The sequence below is a fragment of the Nicotiana attenuata genome, chromosome 8 (genome assembly GCF_001879085.1).
Source record: "Nicotiana attenuata strain UT chromosome 8, NIATTr2, whole genome shotgun sequence".
In the NCBI taxonomy this organism is placed as follows: domain Eukaryota; kingdom Viridiplantae; phylum Streptophyta; class Magnoliopsida; order Solanales; family Solanaceae; genus Nicotiana; species Nicotiana attenuata.
This window is the reverse complement of record NC_031996.1, coordinates 14902920-14928118: the sequence shown is the minus strand read 5'-3', so window position 1 is coordinate 14928118 and position 25199 is coordinate 14902920. Positions and strand designations below refer to the sequence as shown.

The following is a 25199-nucleotide window of genomic DNA, read 5'->3' as shown; positions in this document are numbered from 1 at the left end:
AACACGCAGGGAATGTTAACTAATTTTAATTGTTTTTGCATTTTGTCTAATGATTTTTGCATTAAAAAAAACAAACTGATCCTGTACTAAACTTCTCAAACTCACGATTTCAACTAATGACTCTAAATGAAGCTGGTTCATATTTAAGATACAATTACTAATCTTCAAATGTGACTACTAGGTTCATAATGTATACATAACATGCCAAGCAAAGATCAGCTTCCCATTTATACCTAAGGATCTAATTGCATTCGAACTCGCTGGGATAATCTAGGCACATCACATGACCAACTAAACAAGCATAATACACACACTGCTTATTACATGATTCAGAAAGTAAACAAACTTATAGAATTTCGTATTAAAAATGCATGAGCTTCAACTCATGTTTTCCATTTCATTCCTCAAATTCCACGACAATCAATTGAGTTTACAAGTTCATGTACCTGGAGATGGCCAAAACAAAAGTAAATTCAAGTCAGGAAGGCAGCAAATGATGAGCAGTAGCAGTGAGCAGCAATCAGTAGTAGTTTCGAATTAATTTCAAACCCAGAAAATGGTATCAAATCATCCAGGAAGTAATTTCAGGCAGCAACACCAATGAACTCCCAAATCAAGCTTGACTGAACCAGATTCACACTCAAAATCACCCTAGGAAACTCTGAGGCCTTAACTGTTGAACCCTAAGGCAATTCAAACCATTTTCAACCTTAGACAAGCCGGAAAATGAATTTCAGAACCTGGAGCTTCAGGATTACTCTAAAAATTCAATGGAATAGTGATTTTTGGAGTTTTTGGTTGCCTGAAGTTTCAGAGCTGTTCAGTATTTCTAATTCTAATTTTTTTTTTTTGAATTTCAGATCTCACTAGGCTTCTCAAATTTTTGAATTCTGAATTTTCAGAGTTTTGGATCTCTCTAGATTGCTGAAGCTGGTTTTTGAATTTCAAATTTCAGAATTTCTAGCTTCTCCCAAACTTTTTTTGAATTTTTTCAGATCTTTCTGAACTTCTAACCTGCCTTACAAGGCAAGGGGTATGCCTTTTTATAGGCAAAACTAGGGTAGCTTTCAGATTTTGTTTTTACACCCTAAGTCCCTTATTTCAAATTCATTTTTAGCCAATTAGTCCCTCAATTCATGCCTTGTTAGCCAAGTAACACTACCAAGTTCCTGAAATTTTAATTAAAACCCCATCTAGAAGGTCCTAGGGTGTTCTATTCAGTTGCTGCAAGATTCCCTAATTAGAACTACCCAAAATACCCTTAAAACCCCTGAAAATTACCTAAGTCCTACTTTAGTCAATTACCCAAACTTCAGCTCATGGGTCATGAGTCCAATGGACTCTAATGGGTCAAAAAGACTTGGTCTCATACCCAGGCCAAACCCAAACCTCCTGGAGTGGGGTCCAAACTAATTCCAAAACTCAAACACCAAAGAGACCTAAATCCAATTCAGGAGCCCAGTATAAATTCAAGAATTAAGCTGATTAATTAACACGAACAGGCAGAAATACTAATTTAATTATTAAACTAACCTAATCAAACTAAACTAAGTAATTAAACAGGAAGTAAAATCAAAGACTTAAAACATGTATTAACAAAGCTAAATGAACCTAGAAAACCAAAAAAAATCCTGGGTTCAGTTCGGAACCCTGGCCTAATCCTAATGCAAGAAAAATGAAAGAGAGACAAAAAGACTCACCGGCTAGGCTTAAACTCAACCCTGACATTCTGATTTGGCCCCAAAATAATGCCAAACGTTTGTTCTTGGTGAAGAACAAACGGATGTCATTATTTTGTACCCTGAAACCAACAGAAAAGGCCCGCGAAACTCAGGGAATAGCTTGCTTGCACGAATCCATTTTTAAACTTCTGGACTCGATTTTCGATTTGAAATTTGAGATGCTACAGGGGTTTTTGAAGGATTATGAATGGAGATTTGGAATGAGGGTGAGACAGAGGTCCAAGGATGTTATTTTGGTGATGTTTGGAATGGTGGCGCCGCCGGGCACGCGGAGGAACTCATGGCGGCGCCCTAGGGTTTCACTGATTTGAGCTTTTGGGTGGGATTTGAAGTGTAAAAGGTGGATATTCGTGAAGAGGGGGTTGAGAGGAGTGTCTGGTGCAATTTTGGCCAAGTTTGGAAGTCAAACGCCGCCGCATGGCGATTTCCGGTGGCGGTGGCGGCGGTGAGAGATGAGGATGAAGGGGACGACACGGTCTTAGGTTAAAATGTCTCTTCAGACACTTTTAATTAAAGAGGAGAATGGATTGAGGCCCTTGGATGGGGTAAGATGAACGGCCAGGATTGAATGGTCAATTATTAACCCAAAACGACGTCGTTTGGAGGGTTCCAAAGACATAAGGTTTGGACCGGGTGCAATTTGGGCTGGACGGGTATTTGGGCTAATTTGGCATGGGTATCCGGGGTTGGTTGGACATTGGCCCAACACTTGTAAGGCTTAACAGGCCAGATTTTCTCTTTTCTTTATTTCCATTTCATTCAATTCTTTTTTTGTATTTGCTTTTCTTTTCTTCTTTTCTTTCAACTTTAAAACCAAACTAAAATTAAACCTAAAAATTAATTCACCCTACCTAATTAAGCTACTAATACCAAATTAAAGGAAGCTAATAAACCTAAAAACTAAAATTAAAACCAAATAAAACAAATCAAAGTTTTCTTTGTGATTTTTGTATTTTGTATTTTATATGAATTATATGAATTAAACATGCACATAAAAATGTAAAACACGAAATCATGCAATTAATTCCCTAAAATTCAAATAATAAAAGAGAATCCTAGTTCTAATGAATTTTATAGGAGTAATTTAAGCGTGGCAAAAATCACATGCTCACAACGCCCCTAAAAACACTAGTTCATACTTCCCGCGGATTTTGTGATACTTGATTGTGAGGTTGACTATGAGGTGCCAATCATATTGGGGAGACCTTTCCTAGCTACAGGGAAGGCCTTAGTTGATGTGGAAGCAGCAAGCAGGGGATCTCACCTTCCGGGTGAGCGATGAAAAAGTTGTGTTTCATGTTTGCAAGTCAATGAGGCAGCCTAATAGCAACGAAGTATGTTCATTTGTGGATTTTGTGACCGAAGTGATTTTTGAAGACACAAGTGTTGTGATTAATGTGGAAGACCAATCGGAAGCTGTGTTGTTAAATTATGATGTGAATGAGAAGGAAGGCATGGTGGAATATGTCAATGCTTTGCATGGAATGGGTTCATATACATATGAGCCCCGGAAACTTTCCTTGGATCTTGAGAACCGGAAGACTCCACCAACAAAGCCCTCAATCGAGGAGCCTCCCATATTGGAGTTGAAGCCTTTGCCTTCACACCTCAGGTATGAGTTCTTAGGCCCTTGTTCCAGTTTACCTGTTATTCTTTCCTCGTGCTTAACTAACGTGCAGGTAGATGCCACCCTTGCGGTGCTCCAAAGGAGGAAGAAGGCAATAGGTTGGACATTGGTGGATATTCGGGGTATAAGCCCCGCCTTTTGCATGCATAAAATAATATTGGAGGAGGATGCCAAACTTTCTATGGAACATCAAAGAAGGTTGAATGAGGCCATGCAAGAGGTTGTCAAGAAAGAGGTCATCAAGTGGTTGGATGTTGGGGTTGTCTACCCCATTCCTGATAGTTCATGGACTTCACCAGTACAATGTGTCCCAAAGAAGGGGTGCATGACTGTGATTACAAATAACAACAATGAGTTGATGCCCACAAGAGATGTCACCGGTTGGAGGGTATACATGGATTATAGAAAGCTCAACAAAGTGACTCGGAAAGACCATTTTTCATTTCCATTTCTTGATCAAATGTTGGATAGGTTAGCCGGACGTGCTTATTATTGCTTCTTGGATGGGTATTCCAGGTATAACCAGATTCTTATTGCACCTGAAGACCAAGAGAAGACCACTTTAACTTATCCATATGGCACATTTGCATTCTCAAGGATGCAGTTTGGTTTATGTAATGCACCGGCTACTTTTCAGCGGTGTATGATAGCAATATTCACGGATATAGTGGAGAACTTCCTCGAGGTTTTCATGGATGATTTCTCTATTGTGGGGGATTATTTTGATGAGTGTTTGGGTAATCTTGATTATGTCTTGGCACGTTGTGAAGAGACTAACTTGGTGCTTAATTGGGAGAAGTGTCACTTTATGGTTGAGGAGGGCATTGTCCTCGGCCATATGATCTCCAAGAATGGTATTGAAGTGGATAAAGCAAAAATTGAAGTGATATCAAAACTCCATCCTCCTACTTCTGTCAAAGGAGTGAGGAGCTTTCTAGGTCATGCGGGGCTCTACCGTCGGTTCATCAAGGATTTCTCAAAGGTGGTGAACCCCTTGTGCAAGTTGTTGGAAAAAGATGCAAAATTTGTGTTCAATGATGATTGTATGAAGGATTTTGAGCTACTCAAGTATAGGTTGACTACCACTCCCATCATTACCGCACCAAATTAGAGCTTACCATTTGAGCTCATGTGTGATACTAGCGAGGTGGCATTAGGAGTGGTATTGGGGAAAAGAATCAACAAGATATTCCATCCGGTCTACTTTGCTAGTAAGACCATGAACGACGCCCAAGTCAACTATACGGTGACCGAGAAAGAACTCTTAGCCATTGTCTTTGCTATGGAAAAGTTTCGCCCGTACCTCATAGGTACCAAAGTGATTGTACACACCGATCACGCGATGCTTTGTTATTTGAAGAGTAAGAAGGACTCAAAGGCTAGAATGATGAGGTGGGTACTTCTTCTACAAGAGTTTGATCTTGAAATTAGAGACCGAAAAGGGATTAAGAATCAAGTGGCGGACCACTTGTCCCGTTTGGAAGAAGAGGGGAGGCCCCATGATGGCCTTGAAATTAATGATTCGTTTTCGGATGAACAACTCCTTTCCATGTCTTTGACCGGGATGCCTTGGTTTGCCGATGTGGCTAACTATCTTGTGAGTGGAATTATCCCGAATGAGTTCTCTTCAAACCAAAGGAAGAAGCTCAAACGGGACTGCTTGGATTATTATTGGGACGGGCCTTATCTTTTCAAATTTTGCACCGATGGTGCTATCCGGAGATGTGTTCCAGAAGAAGAGCAATTGGGTATTCTTGAAGCTTGTCACTCCTCACCCTATGGTGGTCATGGTGGGGCGAGAACTGCTACAATGGTCCTAAGTTGTGGGTTCTATTGGCCTACCTTGTATAAAGATGCTAGCGAGCTTGTTAAGCGGTGTGATGATTGCCAAAGAGCCGGTGGCATTTCCAAGAAGAATTAGATGCCTCTCACCACCATCTTTGAGATTGATATTTTTGATGTATGGGGCATCGACTTTATGGGTCCATTTGTGAATTCGTGTGGGAACACCTATATTCTTGTTGCTGTGGATTACGTTTCCAAATAGGTTGAAGTTGTGGCTTTGCCCAACGATGAAGCATGGAGTGTGGTGGCTTTATTGAAGAAAAACATATTCACAAGGTTCGTCACCCCAAGGGCCATCATTAGTGATGGGGGTTCTCATTTTTGCAACAAAGCCTTTGAGACTTTACTCTCCAAGTATGGTGTCAATCACAAGGTGTCAACCCCTGTCACCCCTAGGCAAGTGGACAGGTTGAGGTCTCCAACAGGGAGATCAAGAGTATTCTATCCAAGACTGTCAATGCAAACCGGACTGATTGGTCAAGGAAACTTGACGATGCTTTATGGGCCTATAGAACAACTTACAAGACTCCAATTGGTATGTCTCCATATCGGTTGGTGTTTGGGAAAGCATGTCATCTCTTGGTTAAATTAGAGCATAAGGCCATGTGGGCGTTAAAGAAGTGAACCTAGAGTGGGATGTAGCTGCCGATCTTTGGGTGGAGCAATTGAATGAACTTGATGAGTTCCGGTTCCATGCTTACTCCAGTTCGTCATTGTATAAGGACAAGATGAAGTACCTAAATGATACGTATGTCCGGAACAAAGAATTCAAAGAAGGTGACCTTGTTCTCTTATTCAACTCTCGATTACGGATGTTTCTGGGAAAGCTAAAGTCAAAATGGAGCGGTCCCTTTGAAGTGGTGCATGTAGCTCCTTTTGGTGCTCTAGATTTGAAAAACAAGAATGGTGAGATCTTTAGAGTCAATGGGTACCGAGTGAAGCACTACCTTGGTAAGGTTGATGATGGTCACGTTGTGACATTGATCCATTTAAGTGAATGATGGTAACATGCATCACGCGACGTTAAATCAGGCACTTCTTGGGAGGCAGCCCATGTGTCTTTCTTTCTTTTGATTTTCCTCTTAGATTAGGCATTATTTTGGACTAACTAGTTGTGAAGTGTATGTAGGAATTAGTTGTGCAGTGTAGGAAATTGGCAAGGAAGAAATTCGGCTGAGTGACAAAAATTCGCGGACCGCATCCAAAATTTCACGGTCCGCATGAGCACTTCGCGGCTGCACATTCTGTGCATGATCGCGTAGTTGAATTGAGCAAAATGCAAACTCTCTGAAGTTGGCCTGTCAAAATCCCTTCAGAATTCGCGGTCGTGTTCAAATTTTCGCGGACCGCGGAAATTCTATGGTCGCAACCAATATTTCGCGGACCGCAGCTTTGTCTCTGAAGCAGTTCTACAAAAAGGTAACGAGTGCGGACCGCGACAAAATTTCGCGACCGCACTCAGGTAAGTCATAGGGGTCCACTGAGTCTGAGTATAAATAGAAGATCTTGATTCATTTCTTATTTTACGAACCCTAACTGTTAAACTCATCTAAAACACTGTGTATCTCTACTTGGTTTCAAATTTATCTCATTCTCATTAAATGTAGATTTGCTACCATATTATACAACTGGTATGTTCATTTCAATGATTTTATTTTATTTTATTTTATTTTATTTTCTCTTTGTTTTAATTTTTCTTTTTAGTTAGAGTTAAAAGCATGCCATAATGTCATATTAATGCTTCATTGTTGCGTAAATACATGTGGGTAGTGTTTGTATGCCTAATGGGGGCTAGGGTTAGTAACTTTGCATGGTTAATTGCTATAATTTTTGCACAATTTGTGAAACCCTAGTTATCAATCTTCTTCAGTGCCGATTTCACCTGAAATTCGCAGCCGCGATCATTTTTTCGCGGTCCGCGATAGGGTATGCGGCCGCGTCCAAAACTTCATAGTCCGTGATACCCTAACTTCAAAGAACTGAGGGTTGTTCAGCTTTCGCGGTCGCGGTCACTTTTTCGCGGTCAGCGGTTGGACCTTCGCGGCCGGGTCCATGTTTTTGCGATCCGCGCTTTTAAACTTCAGAGAGCTTATCATTTGACTTTGCGGTCGCATTTACTTTTACGTGGTCTGCGATGGGTCATTTGCGACCGCATTCTATTTTTCGCGGTCCGTGTTTAATCAAGTACAGAGAGTCAGTAGTCTGAGCCTGACCTCTTCGCAGGTGCGTTCATTTTTACGTGGTTCGCGATGGGCATTTCGCGGCCGCACTCACTTTTACGGGGTCCGCAATGCCCTGTTCTGAGAAGCAATGTTTGCATTTCATCTGTATTGTTTTAACACATGCTTGAAGCCCCATTCTGACTATATTTCACTACTTATATGTTGCAGATAATGGTCTGTTCCCGAGGTAGAGGTGATACGTTCAAAGGGAGGGCAGAACCCTCCCGAGGCAGGGGTAAACGAAAGACTAAGCTACCCCTAGCAGTGCAAAAGTCTATCGGAAAATTAAGAGCCTCCATCAAAGCTACGGATAAAGCCGCAGACCATTCTGACACCAGTGAGTATGTCCCATCCCGAGAAGCTTCTGAAGGAGACTCCATGCCAACACATATCCCCACACAATTCCCGAGGAAACTACATTTAGTTAATGAGCCCACATCCTCTGAAGTTTTATCTGAGGGTTCATCCAAGGGCTCGGGAGAGGGTAGTGCAAATTCTGAACCCTCTTTCGCACATGCTTCCCCAGCTCCTATTAATATTGATGATGATGACAAGGTCTCGGATGACGGGAGAGGGGGTGATACCAATATGGGGGGGTTGGCCAGGTCAAGAAAGCCCGAGGTGTGGGCTGATAGATTCGTGATCGAGAAAGCATATCTGAAATTCCGGGAATGGTGGCCCCAAAGGTCGCTCACCCTTGAGCGACAGTTCATAGAGAGAGACCTCCTTCCCCACAATCCAAATGTCAAGAGACAGTTTGAGGAAAGAAAAGGGTGGAAGTTCTTCACCAGCAAAGTGGTGGATGCAAATGAGTACCTTGTCAAAGAGTTCTACGCCAATGTTGCCCACGTCAGAAAAGGGCACCAATGTGACAAAGGTCCGGAACTTGAAGATCCGGTTTGATGGCCACACTTTGAACGAATATGCCGGTTTTGAGGATGTGGAAGCCGTGAAACTCTTGGAGAAGCTGGCCCTAGATGAAGCAGCCCGTCCATGGCTAGCAGAGATATTAGCCATTCCAGGGACGACACTGACATGGCTCACAGCTGGAGTCCCAATAGCCAAAAACACCCTCATCTTTGAAGCCAAAGGGTGGTCCACATTTGTGTGCATCCGCCTGGACCCGTGACAGCATGATAATGTCCTCCCACTCACTCGGGCGATCTTGATGGCTTCCAGCATGGCGGGCTATCCAATCAATATGGGGAACCTCATGTACTACCACATCTCCAAGGCAGTTAGAAAAGAGGAAAGATCCTATCCCTAACCCAACTTCCTCACTATGTATTTCGAGGACCAATGGGTCGATAAGAAGCACTATGACACAAAGGTGAAGCCAAAAAAGCCTTTCTCCTGGTATAGCCTCCAAGGACCGGGCAACCCTAAAGCAAAGGGTAAAGCCACTACCTCCACTGGCCAGTGTGAAGAGCCAAGGGTAGTGGCCACCGGGTCGAGCTTTCCACAGCAGGGGGATCTTCAGCTGCCAGCTTCAGGTACCTCCATCAGTGGAGGATTCATTGAAGGAGATTCTAGACAACCAGAAGAAACTCCTGGACAACCAGAAGAAGATCCTGGAGATTTTGGATACACATGGAAAGGTTATTAAGGATCTGGGCAAGCAAGTGAAGAAGATGAAGAAGACTCGGGCCTCAAAGGAGTCAGTGGAGCTGCTGAAGAAGGAGATAGAGGTTTACTTCTGCTAGAGACATCCCACTGGACTTGCTCATGGAGGAGCAAGTCCCAACAGCACAGGCAGCGGAGCATGAGGCACCAGCACTTGTAGCTAGCCAGTCTGAGGAGCTGGCTGCGACTACACATATTGCTGAGGAGATGATCCAGATGCTCTGCAACCCCGTGGTCCCCCAGTCAGAGGATTTGGAGATCCAGTTAGAGGACCCGGAGGGAGCTGATGAGCCTGTGCAGTCCAAGGACTCCACTCATGTGCCTGACCTGATGCAGACAGAGACCACATAGGGAGTTTTCTTTACTCTCTAATCCTTTCCCTAATCTTATTTTGATATTCGCATTGAGGATAATGCTATATTTTATTTGGGGGATGGTCCATTTTTATTTGGTGATGGTTTGATGACATTGGTATGTAATAACTATGATACTATTTTTCTTTATCTTTACTTCTCTTTATTTTCACTTTTGGTATGTATATATTCGTTATTTTTACTTTTGATATGTATATATTCATTACATTCACATTTGATATGTATATATTTTTACCATTTGATTTATATATTCATTTTCATTTATGTATATATTCGCTTTACTTCAAGTTTGTATATATTCAGTTTGATTTCCGTAGTTTACTTCATAACTTCTTTTGTAATTTTACTTCATAGCTTCTTATTTCCTTTAGTAGTTTCTTTTTAAGTTGTTAGCTTCTTTTTACATTTTATGTCAACAATAAGCCTTTGGTTTTCTTAATGCTACGGTTCTTTCCAAAGGTGGATGTTGTGTGAACCAGGTGGCTCTTCCCGATGATGGATGGCGTGACAACCTTCTTAAGGGATAGAGTCTGTTTTATTTATGTGTTGGCGTGAATAGTAGTAATGAATAAAAGTGTCTCAACTAGGCTTCACTTGGGCCTAAGACATTTACCTTCGACCTTATGGTTAGAAACAAGTTGATTGGCAAAAAATAGCTCTAGTCGTGACCTTTAGACTCTTGTGTTGACTAAAATAATCATCGTGTGGCTTTTTGGAGCCATTTGTGATGCTCAATCTTAGCTAGGGTTGTTGTGGGCCCTCGACTCTGTTCTCTTTAACAATCCAGCAACTTGTGAGGTGAGGTATTGAATTGCAAGTCCAAGTTTCGTGCCAACAAGTCTAGAACTTGCCCTGAATATTTGTCTAGGCGAAATTCTAAGTGTAGCTCGACTTGAGAAATGATTGTAGGCTCTCCTTGATCCAATTTGAAACTTGAAAGCTTCCGTAGCCTACCAATATGATATCCCTAGTCAACCCCTTTGAGCCGAAGCTCTTTTTCTTTCAATAACCACGTTACAAGCCTTTATCCATTCTATAATGACCCTCTCTTGGCACCCGATCATTCCTTGGCATTCTTGATAGACAAGTGGCAAAAGCTTAAGTTTGGGAGAAAGACGGGGAATGTGAAAGTGATAAAAGGTACAAAGAACAAAATGAAATGAAGAAAAGGGAAGGAAAAAGAAAGAAAGTAAAGCCAAAAAGAAATATGTCAAAAAAAAGAAAGTGAAGGGATTCAAAAAAAGCAATGATGAAAGGCATGGAATGATTAGAAAAGGAGAAAAATGATCGTCATGAGCAAGAAAGAATGACAGTGTGTCTCTCTAGTTCCCCTAAGGAAGAAGAAAATGATTCAAAGAGTCAAGAAAGTATGAGCCGAAATGAGAAAAAGGAGTGCTTAAGGAAAGATGAAACCATCATATGCCAATAAGTCCTACCTTGATCCAAAAGCCTTCATGACATTCCTGCAAAAGCCCTATATGATTCCAAGTTGAGTGTGCTTACATTAGTGGTGGTTTACATAAGGGGCAAGCTTATGGTACTTAGAGTCGGACTTGTGACATTCCCTTGAGGGAGATGAGTGTACTTCTCCACAATCTTTATTATGAGTGCTATAATCTAAAGTGAGATTTGCTTATGGAGAGTAGAGGAGGAAGAGTTTGGGTTCCACAATGACCTATGTAATAGAGCGAGCTTCCTTGATGAATTAAGTCAACTCTTGATGCTCTAGTGTCGCATTAGAACTATGGTACTCAAAAGGTTTTGTGTTGTTGATAATTCATTTGTGTTGAGGGTAATTGTTAGTCCAATTGATGCATGATTGATTCACATTAGGGTAGCTAAAATATCCTTCTGTTTTGTTTTAGTGGAGGTAGGAATTACCTTATTTGCTTGAGGACAAGCAAAAGCTTAAGTTTGGGGGAGTTGATAAGTTGGGATTTTAACCTATGATTTGCTCTCTTTTACTTGCGTTTTAGGTCAAAAATGCGTGAAGGTATTTCCGGAAACTAATGTAATATGATTTGCTTACAGGGATAGTTCAAAATGAGCCAAAGGAGGCATAATCAACTCATAAATGAGTCAAAACTGAAACAAAAACCAAGACTGGGCCAAGAAATCTGAAACGCAGACCGCACAAATATTGTGCGGCTGCGGAAGCCACAACGCAGCCGGGATCACAAATACGCGGTCCGCAAAAGGGAGATTCAGAGAGTGCAATTTCAGGTGAGCGAGGTACGCGCCAGAAATGTGCGGCCGCAAAAGTCTCACCGTGGTCGTGATGGAAATTATGCGGACCGCGGTGCATGAAGTTCAGAGAGCTCACAACTTGAGCAAAAGAAGGAAGTGCAGTCCGCGTCAGAATTACGCGGTCGCAATAGAAATTATATGGCCCGCGAAACAAACCTCAACCCAGATCCAGAAGTTAAAAACGTGGACCGTGGTCAGTATTATGCGGCCTCGAAAGCAAGAGTGCGGCTGCGGTAAGAATTACGCGGCCGTGAAACCTCCGTAGGGGTATTTTTGTCCGTAAATTTTAGCTTAGTATAAATAGATCTTTTTGATATTTTTAGGTTATGTTATGTTTTTTGCTGAGCACGTGAGACGGCTGGAAATTCCGTTTTGAGCAATTTTGTACTAGAATTATCTCTCAACATTAGATTTTTATCTTTTAATCTATTATTATGAATTTTATCTTTATTTCATCTTTGATTTCTACTATTTCCATGAGTAGCTAAACCCATAGTTAGGGTTGTGACCCAACCCTAGTGTGGGTATTTAATTGCTCTTGAATTTTAGGGCTTAAATGTGTATGGGTTAGTAGTATTTAGCCTAGTTCTTGCTAGAACTATAGAATTAGTGGTTGCAAACACTGATTCATGCCTTTATGACTTAGTCTCTACTTAAGAAAGAGGGACTAAGTCTAGAAAAATTAGGCTAACAAGGAATTTGGGTGAACTCAAGAAATTGATAGCCCCAATTAAAGAGTTAAACCTAGAGATAGTAATACCCGGCTTGAGCTAATATCAATTGTATTGCATGAATACTCATTTGGACTTGAAAAAGCCAAATTGTGCAAAATCACTCAAACTACCCAGAGGTATAGAGTGAGTACCCGGGTGTGATAGCTATATTACGATCCCAATTAATTACATGATTGCCCTAGATTCTTGATACCCGTTAGATATCCACCTAGGTAGAAGTCACTATCCTACTCCCTTTAAACCCTTGAGAATCAACAAAAAAAATATTGTACTTAGTTTCAAATATTGCATGCTATATAATAGAAGTAGAAGTAGAAAACAAATCAAACATTTGTGGAAGTGTAATTAAGAGCAAAACCCGTCTCTAGACTTGGATAAATCTAATTCCAAACAGATTAACTCCATGTGGATTCGATCCCGACCTAGTTGGGTAAAACTGCATCGACCATCCTCGCTACTCAATAGTAGTGTAGGCTTGGACCCGATCAGGGGCTTCTGGACTTTTCTGATAAGAACATCTTGTAAAGAGTAGACTATCAAGAATATACAAAAAACTTGTCTTGTCTCCTTTGTTTGATTCCATTACTAAACATTCCTCTTTTATTCACAAGATCCTAGAACACTTTGTTCATTTCCATAGTCTGTTGTCACACGCTATAGTCAGAAGAAGGAATCATCCAACTCATTCAACATATGGGTGACAAATTCCTTCTTATTACATTTAATGTCATTTGTCACATTTATTGCATGTTTTCATTCCCATATTTATTGATAATTATTGAGCATTAACTTGGCATTCATTGACTTGAACACGGTCTCGTACCATGAAAATTATCGAACTTCAGATCTAGGGTTTATTATATTTAACTAGGATTCACCCTTTATCTACTTATTAAATTGGTTTAACAAAAAAGGCCTAAAACTTTTTGTTCAAACACCTTATACCCTATTTAATCCACTCAATAAGAAAATGAGTCTACTTTAAAAACCCTCAACATCACCTTGTTCCAGTATTACCATCTACCTCTCTACTATTAACAACCCCACGGCGACTTTCTAGGTTTATGGATTCAGTCAGCTAAACTCCATCAAACTCCTCAATCAATATCAACAAGATGTCGTGACCGCTTAGGCTTGGCAGTTAGCCTATTGGAAAAAGACTACTCTCATCCCTCTCCCGAGGTAGCTACTTTTTATTTTCGTGCTTCTTAAGTCAATGTTGACCTGTATATAAGTCAGATGTTGTAATAACATTCAAAAATAAATCAAATCGCAATATTGTTGCATTTGAATAATGTGCTTTATAAGTCGCATTTAGTGATTGCATTTTACCTGTAGCAGTTAGTCATTCCTATTTATATGTTCTCATTTGGTGAATGCATATATATGTCGCATTTGTTGATTGAGATTTGTAATTTTGAAAGGATTAAAAAGCACCGAAGTAATGTCTAAATCCAATGATGTAAAATAAAACAAAGATAAAGGATCCAGAACAAGGAAACACTTTTTTTATTGTCTTAATAACTGGATCAGGCTGAAGAATCCAAATCCAGTTTAAACAAGACAAACATAAAAAGAGGAAAGACCGCTAAATAAATAAAATTGCTGAAAGATTTTCCTTTGAACTGGAGATTGCGATTTATATGTCTCATTTGTTGAACGCGGTCTATATGTCGCATTTGGTGATTGCGATTTATATGTCGCATTTGTTTAAAGTTGCATTTGAAAATTGCACTCTATAATTCGCATTTCTATGTCGCATTTGAAATTGCACTTTATAATAACATTCTTTGACTAGGATTTATAAGTCGCGTTTAGGAATTGCGATTTGTATACGTGTTGTACTTATGTGATTTAGTGGTATAAGACTTTTATAAGTTGACTTTGCGATTTAAGCTAACATCCTAAGGTGTCCGTTTTCCAAATGCATGTGAGTTTGCACATTAATATGACTTTGTTGTCCTAAAAGAAGCAAAAATAACTTTGATATGATGTTTTCGTAAGTTGCGTGACCATCAAAGTGATTTTACTATCGGATAATGGCTTGTTTGTGGTAAAAAAGAAAATTAAATTGATTGGTTTGGACTATACCTAATTAAAATGAAAATGCTATGGTCTAAAATCTAAATCCAAAATACTTACAATTACATTCATTGTGGGACCAAAATGTACTATAGTGGAATTTAAAGGTCCAGGAAAAAAAATGAATTTAATGAAGGCCGGGGCGGCCCTAAATTCAACGGCTATGAAAGGGTTTCAGATTCACAAGACAATTTCAAAATTTGAAAGAAGGCTTTTGTTCCCACTCTCTCGCACAGACATCCAAGAAGAAGAAGCAATGGAGAAGGTAGGAGAATGCGTATTGGATCCAGAGACGGAGTTCTTAGCGTCAAAGCAAGATACAGGTCACGAGTGGGAACTATTCAAGGAAAATGTTAGACCTTTGAAGAGAGGCCGTAATGTTCAACTCCTCAACAATGCCCTCAAGGCTAATACTGATTTTCAACTCAAGAAATCTCTTCTTGACAAGCGAAGGTTCTACCCTTTCCCCTTCCCTACCTTTTAATTTGAATTTTCAGTTCATATTTTGATTTGTTTAGTGATTTGTATGTCTAAATTGAGCGGAATGGATATTGATAATTCATATATAGTTATATACCTACCGATCCTGCTGGCTTTTGATTGCGATGTAGTAGTAGTTATTATTGCTGCATTTTCAAAGTTCCTTTATTAATTTACGAACTCAACTCTTTCCGTTGCGGGATGATTAGGTCTTTGATCGAAGCAATTGACCAATACAAAGGTGAAGATCCTCTTCAGCCATGGCTCCAGTGAGTGCTCTTCTTATGCAACAAAATTGATTCTTTTCTAAAACACTTCAGCTATCCCTTTCTTCACCTTAACATTTTTTAAACCGTTTATCCTCTTAATCTTCTATGAACTCTGCATTGACTCAGTTGCTGACATAATTTTTTCATTAAAATTGCCAAGGTGCATCAAGTGGGTGCAAGAGTCTTTCCCTCCGGGTGGGGACAGTTCTGGACTTATTGTTATTTATGAACAATGTGTCCGCACCTTTTGGCACGATGAACGATACAAGGATGACCTCCGTTACTTGAAAACGTGGCTGGAATATGTCCGTTTGCTTTCTTCACATCCATTCTTTTGCCCCTTAATATCTCTTCATTTTGATATATGAGTTTGCTTACTGATGGCTCGTTGCAGGCTGAAAACTGTATGGATGCTGAAGTCATCTATAGCTTTTTGGAGGCTAACAAAATTGGGCAGACACATTCTTCATTCTACATAGCCTATGCTTTGCACATGGAATCTCAAAATAAAATTAAAACAGCAAATGAGATCTTCAATCGAGGGCTATCCATGTAAGTTCTGTTCCCGTTGGGCCCTTAGTTTAATTTTAGTCATTACGTTATGTTCTTGCATAGTTGACATTTGCGTTTCAGTTGGCAGTCAAGGGAACATGGTTTGGTTACGGAGAAGTTATGCGTCGTATCTTGTCTATGACGTGAGATGTGTTATTCAAATGGGTTATTGAGTCGTGCTCTAATATTGCTGGTTAAGTAGCTTATGTTGTGTTAAGCCTAATGATGGCTACTAGAGTTGTGATTGCTTTAATTATATGCTAGTTTTGCGTATTGGCGGGGTGGGGGTTAAGGTCTTAAAGCTTCTCCAAAGTGAGTTCAGTTGCAAGTATGATGCGGCACAGAAGATTTTGTGTTGTCGCATTAAGATTGACCAACTAATTTCCGTACCCTGAACACTAAAACAAATTGATTTGATTAGCTCGTCACTGTGATGGATAAGTAACTATTAAAGATATAGATGTGTCCTATGGAGAATGTGGTCAGAAATCCATAATAGAGTCCGACCACAATGACCAAATTGATTATCTTCATGCATAAGGATACTAGATTACCTAGTAGAAAAGACTGAAAAATCATCACAAACCTCCCTTATTTCTTATCTATTGCAATTTCTGGATTATTATTATGATGATTTTTAAACTTTCCATGTATAGAAAAGAAATAAAATAGGAAGAGATAGACTAGAAACGACAGGCATGGCAGCATCGAAAATAGCCACAGCCACAATTCATTGAACTTTGCTTGAGAATACACAATCTGGTCTAATATTTTATAACTTATGTAGATGATTTTATACAGATGAACATTTCATGACCTCTATTTCTTGTTCGCATGTCACCTTCTTGAGGGGGACTTCTTACATTATCTCTCTACTTGTTTAACTTCTGATGGATGTAAATGTTATGATGCTAACTAAAATTGTCGGCAGAGTAATGCTGAGCAGGTGAAGATTCTAATATATTTGGCAGGTTATTTTTGTGGATACTCAATTGGTTTTTAAGCTGTTAATACCATAGGTAATAGTTGCATCAACAAGATGGCGCGCTCCTTTTCGAGCTCTATCCTGGGTATTCTTACCCATTAACGAGTATTTTCTATTATCAATTTCTGGTCTTAAACTCAAAAGTGTATATCAATATAGTTGTCCACAAGAGACAATGTTCATGAAACATTTCTAAAGATACAGTTAATATTAGTACAAAAAACTGGTTATACTAAGTAATGTATCCTGCCTGTTCTCATCCATTGACTGGCCTCCTATTTACTGACCCCCTTCATCTGGTTTATGATTAAAATTGCTTTGTCTCTGATGAATTAGGAATGCAAAACCCGAAGATAAATTGAAGGAATCCTACAAGAAGTTTGTCATTCGTTCAATGGGACGCCCCAAAGCAGCAGAGGTATCAACTGTTTCGGACTTATCGTCTTCTCAAGTCCCTTATTGTTTGCTTTGTTTTGCTTTAGTAGTGACTTACTTTGTATTTTCAGGAGGAGCTAGCAGAACACCAGCTTCCAATGAGAAGCTTTGGGACACTGTTGGCAAGGGGGGAAGCTCGTAAGTGCATTCTATGTTGAAGATTCAGGGTGTCTGCTGGCTATTTCGCTAACATTCTTCTTGCCTTTGCAGGAAACCAAACAACAGGAACTTCTGATTTGTCTCGGAAGAAAATGAAACAGGATAGGTAAGAGCAAGTCACCTCTGTTTTATGGACAAGTTACTTTTGTCCCTGCATTATTTCTCAGTAAAACTGCAACCAAACTTGTCTTGTTGATTCTTATCATCACTTGGTTCAGCTGCCATGTCAGCCAAAAGCTCAGAGTTCGACAAGTATTTGCTTTAAGTACCTAAAGTTCTTTCCAATGTGGATAACCATGGTTATGTAAGTCACCTGGAAATGAACTTCGGCGGTGATATTGCTGCTTAATCCATAACTTAAGGAAAGGAGTAATGTGGATAACCATGGTTATGTAATTCACCTGGAAATGAACTTCGGGGGTGATATTGCTGCGTAATCCATAACTTAAGGAAAGGAGTAAGGATGCCGATAACAAGGTTGCAGGAAGCCAGGAAATATTTAATTTGTACATGCCTTGGTGCAGTAAAAGCACTAGCTCATTCTTATCCATTTTGCAGAGCTCAAGGGAGCCTGCTATCCATTTACAAAGATACAAATGCTGGAATGTCATCAACTCTTCAATCAGAAGTACCAAAGCTAGAGAACAAATCATGGCACTGTCTTGGTGCCCGAGCAGAAAGGAACAAGGAGAATCAGGCAATTCCTTCAAAGTGGACATCTAATAAGGTCAATTTGAGTCCACAAAGTTTTTATGTACAATGATATTTTATTCCAAGCAGATAGTAACAGGAACTCATTAACAAAAACATCTTCTTACAGGTTCCGCAAAGACACGGGCTTAGAAATCGAGGAGCTACTACCACGGGTGCATGCCTAGAGATCTTCGTGGATGAGGAATGTGCCAAGTGAGTACAGGCCTTTTCAGCTTGAGTATCTAGAATACGTGATTTCTGTGTTACTACAATAGCTGAAAATTTACATCAAAGTTTTTGGCTGTTGTAATTGTAGTAGTTTCATATTTTAGCACAATAACAGAATCTTGGATTGGCTTTTTCTTCCCTCCTCCATCACTGACAGAACACGTGAGAAGGAATCTGCTGGTGGAAACGTTTCTAGTTTACAGCTTAGACGAGGAGATGATAAAGACATAAAAAAGTAAGCATTAACTTGGTTTCATTGTAGTTCTTTATTCCAATAGCATGAAGGCCCCATTTTGACAATGACACTTGTTTTGCAGGGAAACTGAGTTGCTGAGGGAGAACCCACTGCGTTATTTTCCTCCAACCTCTTTACCTAGATGAGCTGACAGAACAGAAAAATGCACATTCTTGTGTGATGAATTTTCTCTATCTCAAAATTCTCAACCTTGTCCAGTGCAAGCACTTAACAAAATTTCTAAGAATATTGAGTGAAGCGATTGAAAGAAGCATTATGGTTGTAATACATCTATCTTTGGATTTGGCAGGCTTGAGCCAAATCCTTTAGAACTCTTGACGACTTAGAGGAGTGTTTTATATGATTGCAAGAGTTACGATGGATGTGGCTCAATGTGCTTTATCATACTTTTGCTCTTGATTGAAGAGTTCTGTTTTCCTTTTAATTTGTCTTTCATTTTTCTGTTTCCTCTTTTGTTAGATGCTGATCATATAAGTAAAGGATTAGTATCCCCAAAAGACCAACAAAGAACAAGGAACATACTGAAAGTTCTCATCAAACGTGGTTTTCTTGTGTGTACACCTATATTAATGAACATGCAGCAGCAACAACAACAACAACAACAACCCAGTATAATCCCACAAGTAGGGTCTGGGGAGGGTAATATGTACGCAGACCTTACCCCTACCCCGAGGGGCAGGGAGGCTGTTTCCAGGGGACCCTCGGCTCAAGAAAGCAACAAGAGACGATATATTAGTACTATCAATAGACTCATACTAAAATAACATAAAATACATACCACACCATAAAATAACAAAATAATATCAATATAAGAAATATAGGAAATACGAAAAAGATGGGAGGTATACTAATATCCAACAGATAAAGCCCTGCATCAGTAGTTGATCAGTAGCATCCTAAGATTAACTCCTAACTGGCTAGTCTCACTCTAGTGCGCTGTTGAAATATCCACAACTTCCCCTAACCTACAACTTTAATGCTCGACCTCCACAATTCCCTGTCAAGGGCCATGTCCTCAGTAATCCTAAGTCGCGCCATGTCCTGCCTGATCACCTCTCCCCAATACTTCTTAGGTCTCCCTCTACCTCTGCTCGTGCCCACCACCGCTAGTCGCTCACACCTTCTCACCGGTGCATCAGTGCTCCTCCTCTGAATGTGCCCGAACCATCTGAGTCTTGCTTCCCGCATCTTGTCCTCCATGGGGCCACTCCCACCTTCTCTCGAATATCTCCATTCCTAATCTTATCCATCCTTGTATGCCCGCACATCCACCTCAACATCCTCATCTCTGCTACTTTCATCTTCTGGATGTGTGAGCTCTTAACAGGCCAACATTCGGTCACATACAACATGGCAGGCCTAACCACTGCTCTTAACTGGATATTAATGAACATGAATAGAACAAAATGAACAAAAGCTATTTATATAATTGCCTTCAATTAGTTTGTAAATAATAATGGTTCAGTCAAAGTATTCGTTGTTGAAAATGAAATTAAAAAATAGCAAGAATATATATTAAGAATAAGTGTGTCAACATTTGGATTATACCTTTAAGCAAATATCAATGATGAAAGAAGGTGCAATAATCCGATTGGATGAATATATAATGGATTGGAAGTTGGAACATCTTGGGCTTTGTCCACATTTAAAATTCATTTAAATGTGGATAACATCTTAGTGAGAAAAAGACTTAGATAGTCCCATAAATATGCCTATAGGATTATTTTTATTCCTTATCTATACCATTAAATATAAAATATTCCTTATCTTTGTAAAAGTGGACAAATATAGTCTACCCCTTACCAGGGTTCAAAACTGACGGAAAAACCTTAAATTGAGTTAAAATAAACACTGTTAAACTAAAAACTGAAAACATATAAGCAGGATAAGGGAAAATCCCTAATTGGAGTCCCTGTTGTGCAGAAATTTTTATACAACAGAAAATTTTGTGTTGCAGTCCATTGTTAGGTTCGCAATGGAGCAGAATTCCTCCTTTTTTGCAGAATTTTTAGATTTTTAGATTTGCAGAAATCTTGTTGTGCAGAAATTTTTATACAGCAGAAATTTTTGTATTACAGAATTTGTATCGCAATGGAGCGGAATTCCTCCTTTTTTGCGGAATTTTTCATATTGTAGAATTTTTTAGAATTGCAGAAATTTCGTTGTGCAGAAATTTTTATACTGCTGAAATTTTTGTATTGCAGAATTTTTCAAGTTGCAGTCTATGTTAGGTGCGCAATGGAGCAGAATTCCTCGAGTGTGATAGGAAATTTGGGGGAAAAGGGGTCGATGGTTGAAGAGAAAGAGAGAGTTCATTATTTTTAATTGAGTTTTAATGGGGTATATTTTTAACCCAAACATAGGCTCATATCCGTTAGTTTTGCAAACCCTGTTAAGGGATAGACTATATTTGTCCAGTTTTACAAAGATAAGGGATATTTATATTTAATGGTATAGATAAGGGATAAAAATAATCCTATAGGCATAGTTAAGGGATTTTCTAAGTCTTCTCCTCTAATTTATAGACAGTTTTGGTAGTTCGTCAAATAATTAATTATAAAGAACGGGGAAAGTGTTTATGTATACTAATTGTCATTTACATGTCGCGTTTCTGCTTTGTTTAAAATCGATTTGACTATAGGGTTTTAAAGGGCAAGAGCATAACCCCAAAATCCACCGACATACTTTCCATTGATCATGGCGGAGCACTTGGCTTCCATCTTCGGCACGGAGAAGGACAGAGTCAATTGTCCTTTCTACTTCAAAATTGGTGCTTGCCGTCACGGTGACCGTTGCTCTCGCCTCCACACCAGACCTACCGTTTCTCCCACTCTCCTCCTCTCCAACATGTACCACCGTCCAGACATGATCACCCCTGGCGTCGAACCCCAAGGCCAGCCTCTCGATCCCCGTAAGATCCAGGAACACTTTGAGGATTTCTACGAGGACATTTTTGAGGAGCTTAGTAAGTTCGGTGAGATCGAGAACCTCAATGTCTGCGATAACCTCGCCGATCACATGATCGGAAATGTTTATGTTCAATTTAAAGAGGAGGATCATGCCGCTGCCGCTTTGCAGGCCCTCCAGGGCCGATTTTACTCTGGCCGCCCTATTATTGTCGATTTCTCCCCTGTCACTGATTTCAGGGAGGCTACCTGCCGTCAGTATGAAGAGAACGACTGCAATCGTGGAGGTTATTGTAATTTCATGCATGTCAAAATGATTAGCAGGGAACTAAGGAGGAAGCTTTTCGGCAAGTACCATCGACGTCGGGGTAGCCGCAGCAGAAGTAGGAGTCTGAGCCCGCATCACCGGAGGGACTATGACAGGCCTGACCGTCGTGACTACCGTGATTCCCGGGATCGTGACCGCAGTGGTAGAAGAAGCCACAGGAGATACGACAGTGATGGTCCCAGAAGGAGAAGTAGGAGTCCCAGGCCGAGCAGGAGCCCTATTAGGGAAGGGAGTGAGGAACGCAGAGCTAGAATTGAACAATGGAATCGAGAAAGAGAGGAGAGGCAAATCTGATGTTTTTCTGATTGATGTCTTCTGTCATCCATTTTGGAATTAAAGCTGCTTTGCGCATTTTGGTAATCACTTTAGGTTTTGTTATGCTTCTTCACTATACTAGGATGTTCGAAAAGGAAACTCCGGAAGAGTATAGATCTTCTCCCTGTCATCTAGTGGATTTAAAATGGTATTCTTGTAGCTATTTTTTTCTTTCTGCAGCTAATTGTTAGACTGTTTAATTGTATTTGTTGTAGTTGTTAAGGATGCTGATGTGGTACCCTGCTTGTGACTTCACCTATGGTATACTTGCTTGTTATTTGAACTATATATAGTATCAGCTTTTGCATTTCATTGCCCCACATACCGTCTCCACCAAAGGCCTAACTTTGCTTCAAATGTAGGAGCATATATTGGAGATGTAATCATGAACAACTTGCTGCATTGCAGGAGCATTTATTCTAGGGACACAGAAGCGATATGAAGAAACTGATATTTAGTTTAGTTGCTTGCTATATTTTAGACCCTATCAGGACCGAATTATTAAATTGAATATGAAGCATTGACTTCTGCTGCTGCTCTGATACAGATCTTTGCATAGTATAAATATCGCAATTAGTTTTCTTTTGTTAATGCTTTCTTTTCATTTGGTCAAATATCCGTTGATGTTGTCTGTCTTGGATTTCCACAATATAAACTTTGAGATGCTGTATATAGCTTGCTTTTTTGAGGTTGATGTTATCTTCTGGTTCTCTTCTGGCACAGTTTGTGTGTATTACCTACCTCCCTATGCTTTCCTTTCCATTTATCTAATTTTTCAAGGGCCAACCAGATTTCTTTTCATGGGCTTCTATTGGCACCACGTACAGATATTAGTGCTGCAAGAGTATTTGAATTGTTTGACCTAATTATTATATCTTATTCAACACAATTACTTGGGAACACGATGGGTCAACATTCCTGGCCTTTCATACGCTTGTATTAACAAATTGTTTTGCAGTAGCTTTTAGATATTGTCCTTGAGCCGAGGGTCTATTGGAAACAATTTCTCTACCCCACAAGGGGGTAGAATAAGGTCTGCGTACACACTACCTTCCCTATATTGGATATGTTGTTGTTGTTGTAGCTTTTAGGTATTGGTTTCTAGATATCCCCACCTAAAAATTGAGCATCCGAATTTGTCGTGGCATGATTAGAATATTACTGGATAGCTGGAAATGACTACCTAATGATATCTCCGAAATGTGTGGATTACTGCTCGGCTACTTGATTTTAGTGTTTCAAAACATCTAATGAAGTTTGTCATTTGTACAAAATGGGTCTTCTACAAGTTAATTCTGTTATGTTTAAAGTTTTCTAAGAAATGGCAATATTGTGGGACAAGTGGATAGTCATTTGAATGGTAGTATCCGCCCATTAACAATGTATGTGGAGAGTTATGTTTTAAAAGAGCCCGTTTTCAAAATGTCTAATTATACTTCATGATGGCTGATTTATGAAGCTTTATTGGACTTAATGATGGAGGAAGATCCCAGGGATTGAGTTCCTCATATGTTCTCTTTATTTTTTTGGAGGTATGTTGGATAACTGAATAATTTGAATAAATGAACTGCTCAAACTTTATTAATTTTCGTCATTGCATTTAGTTATTGGATAAAATTATCATATAAAGTCTATAATACTATTGACCTTCTCATTGGATATTTATATGCTATGCTAGATAGATTTTGTTTAGGGTACTTATCAGGTATGAGAATGTACAAGTATCCGGTAGAGGTACAGGTACGTACAGTTTCTTGCTAATTTTGAAGAAACCACAGAGTACCTATACCCAAATCACACTTGTTCTACACGATTATGTCAAAGGAAATGAAGGGTTCTTGTAACATAGTTTCTACATGCACATTTGCAAGTTGAGTTCCCACCAAACAAAAAAAAGTTTGCTCTTCACAAGAAAAGTATATTTAGCTCCTTGTGCTTTATCTTGTATTATGCTTTATATGCTTCAATCTTTTGTGGTCAAATTGCGTCAAGGCTTTGATTTAATAGCAAAGGTAGTAGAACATGGATGCGTGGTAGGCACGCGTCACGAGTTCGAAACTTGGCTATTGAATCAAGTCTTTTATGCAAGTGCCAAGTGGAGATGGGGCAGTGCGCATCCATTATCCCTGAGTTTCAGAGGGAAAAAAGTAGACATCTTGATCATCCAAAAAACAAAACAAAAGAGGAACTTTTGTGGTCAAATTCTTATATTTCGATAATCCACAGTGATGAAATGCTTCATGCAGATGATGCGATAATTTTCTGCAACGTATAGAAGAGACAATTGGAGAATCTTACGATAATTCTTTTGGCCTTTGAGGCTGTTTGTAGCCTCAACATAAATCCTGCTAGAAGTTGCATATATCTTGTTAATAGGTAGACAATATAATTTGGTGAATTCCCTCTACTTATTTGGTAAGACCTTTTGGGACCAAGTTCCAAGCCTTATCTCTGTCAACTTTGGTTATAGAAAATTTCAAAAAGAGGCTCTCTGGTCAGAAAAACATTTTCTCTTACCCTTTAAGGTGGACCAATTGACAAGTCGAGAAGGAATTTACTTTTTGAAGATACCAGCCAAGAGAGCACATAGTATAGCAGAAATATACCCTGAAAGCTTTAAAAATAGAAAGAAAAAAAAAGGGGGGGGGGGGGGGGTTGTAGGTGGTCATTAGGAATTTGAAGGCCCAAAATAGAAAAGTCTCTAGTTTAAGTTCTCATTAAAAAAAGGAAAAAGTCTCTGGTTTAAGTGGCAACTCTTATCAGCCAACTTTAGTATTGCTTCCTCCGTATGATAATGGCTAGTCTATTTTGACTAGCAAGTAGATTAAATGAAGTTGTTTAAGTCCAACTTATCATGAAAAAAGTTGTTTAAGTTTATAAGAGATACATTAAATTTCAGGTTGGAAATGGGATAGAGTTTATTGATGCCAAATTGAAAATAGTTTTGGGTCTTAATTTGACCTCTTGAAGAGTGTGAAAGTACCCATTTAAAGGAAGATGTCTTGTATCCTTGAACATAGTGGTAATATGAAGAAACAAAATTTCTATAGAATTTCCTTTGGCATCAGCGTTAATGCATTGTTTAGGGCCAGTTTTG

The 25199-nt window shown here is 39.5% G+C and overlaps 2 protein-coding genes across 3 annotated transcripts; both read left to right on the top strand.

The window, feature by feature from the left end:
* Positions 14646-18974, top strand: LOC109230968 (mitotic spindle checkpoint protein BUBR1). 2 transcript variants are annotated; one of them, XM_019396473.1, is made up of 11 exons: positions 14646-14949; positions 15186-15245; positions 15406-15550; positions 15640-15797; positions 17119-17200; positions 17289-17355; positions 17428-17482; positions 17935-18103; positions 18197-18282; positions 18413-18532; positions 18615-18974. In XM_019396473.1, exons 1-11 carry the CDS (start codon positions 14660-14662, stop codon positions 18676-18678), a joined length of 1296 nt encoding a protein of 431 aa, XP_019252018.1. In that variant the 5' UTR covers positions 14646-14659; the 3' UTR covers positions 18679-18974. The 2 variants fall into 2 exon arrangements, with proteins under 2 accessions (XP_019252018.1, XP_019252019.1); XM_019396474.1 differs by having other exon boundaries at positions 18455-18532; positions 18615-18957.
* Positions 20421-22687, top strand: LOC109230967 (splicing factor U2af small subunit B-like). Its single transcript, XM_019396472.1, has 3 exons — positions 20421-22143; positions 22318-22363; positions 22465-22687. Exon 1 carries the CDS (start codon positions 21251-21253, stop codon positions 22079-22081), a length of 831 nt encoding a protein of 276 aa, XP_019252017.1. The 5' UTR covers positions 20421-21250; the 3' UTR covers positions 22082-22143; positions 22318-22363; positions 22465-22687.